The sequence below is a fragment of the Limulus polyphemus genome, unplaced genomic scaffold (genome assembly GCF_000517525.1).
Source record: "Limulus polyphemus unplaced genomic scaffold, Limulus_polyphemus-2.1.2 Scaffold5854, whole genome shotgun sequence".
Classification (NCBI taxonomy): domain Eukaryota; kingdom Metazoa; phylum Arthropoda; class Merostomata; order Xiphosura; family Limulidae; genus Limulus; species Limulus polyphemus.
Window position 1 is genome coordinate 13,236 of NW_013671464.1, and position 1,086 is coordinate 14,321.

Consider the following 1,086-nt stretch of genomic DNA (forward strand, 5'->3'; position numbering starts at 1 on the left):
ATGATCAAAAAGATGATTCATCTGAAGGTGATAAATTTTCTGGAAATCACGTAGGAACATTACAGGAACTTTGCATGAAAAGACAATGGGAGCCACCCTACTATGAAACTGTTCTAGAAGAAGGATTGCCTCACGATCGAGTCTTTGGAATCCAATGTCAGGTGAAAATGTATGATCAAGGAGGTTCAGAAGATAAAGAAATAAAGAAAACAGGTACAATTTATTCCTACTTAGAAGTAAGTACAATAAATGTCATTGGAAGCTTTATGCAAGTTTAATGTCATATTAAAATTTTAAATTCAAGCAAAGATAAGGAAGAGTTATTAGAAGGTTATATGATATTTTTAAAATAAAACTTTAAAAAATAGATACTTAATGTTGGAGGTTTGTAACATGGATATTTATATTTGATTAATTTATTTTTTTAATAAGCACATATTGTAGGCTAGTCTGGTTCATTTTATCTTTTTAAGCCTCTGGGTTCTCTCCCCTACACATATACACACTTTTTAACATAGTGATAGTCTATGAAATTTATTCAAAACTTATAACTTACATGGGAGAAGGTACAACATGAAAATGTACGATGCGTGTACTTATCTTGACTCTGTGACAATGGTAAACTGAAAAACTGTTGTAGAAGATTACAAAGGAATATACAGTAAAATTGTTATTGGTTATGGTAGCAATTACATGGACAATGAAACTGAACTTGATGTGATAGGTCAAAGGCTGCGTTGGAAGTCAATACTGATATGTAGTTATTTATTGGTACAGCCCTACAATAACACTAGTAACAATATACCTCTTGTTTCATTTATAACAATTCTTCTCTTACACAATGTCTGAACTAGGTCCTGATGATGATGATGTGGGAAACATTGATGCATATATAGTCAACATTTTGGAGGCCATAGAGTGGCCTGAATTAATTTTTTTTTAATTGTGTATTTATTTTGATGTTGTGTGTTATTTATTTATTATTTTAACATTATACACAAGTGCCAAGAAAACAATATCTATAAGATGTCATACCAGTATTCCTTCTTGGTGTTTAGGTACAAGTTTTTCCTGCTTGATCAAATG

At 31.0% G+C, this 1,086-nt stretch overlaps 1 protein-coding gene across 1 annotated transcript in view; it reads left to right on the top strand.

The window, feature by feature from the left end:
* LOC106473061 (interferon-inducible double-stranded RNA-dependent protein kinase activator A homolog) overlaps nt 1-1,086 on the top strand; it is a 17,960-nt gene that overhangs the window by 5,591 nt on the left and 11,283 nt on the right. The window contains exon 3 of the mRNA XM_013933740.2: nt 8-213. Coding sequence (XP_013789194.1) covers nt 8-213 — 206 coding nt within the window. The remainder of the gene's footprint in view (nt 1-7; nt 214-1,086) is intronic.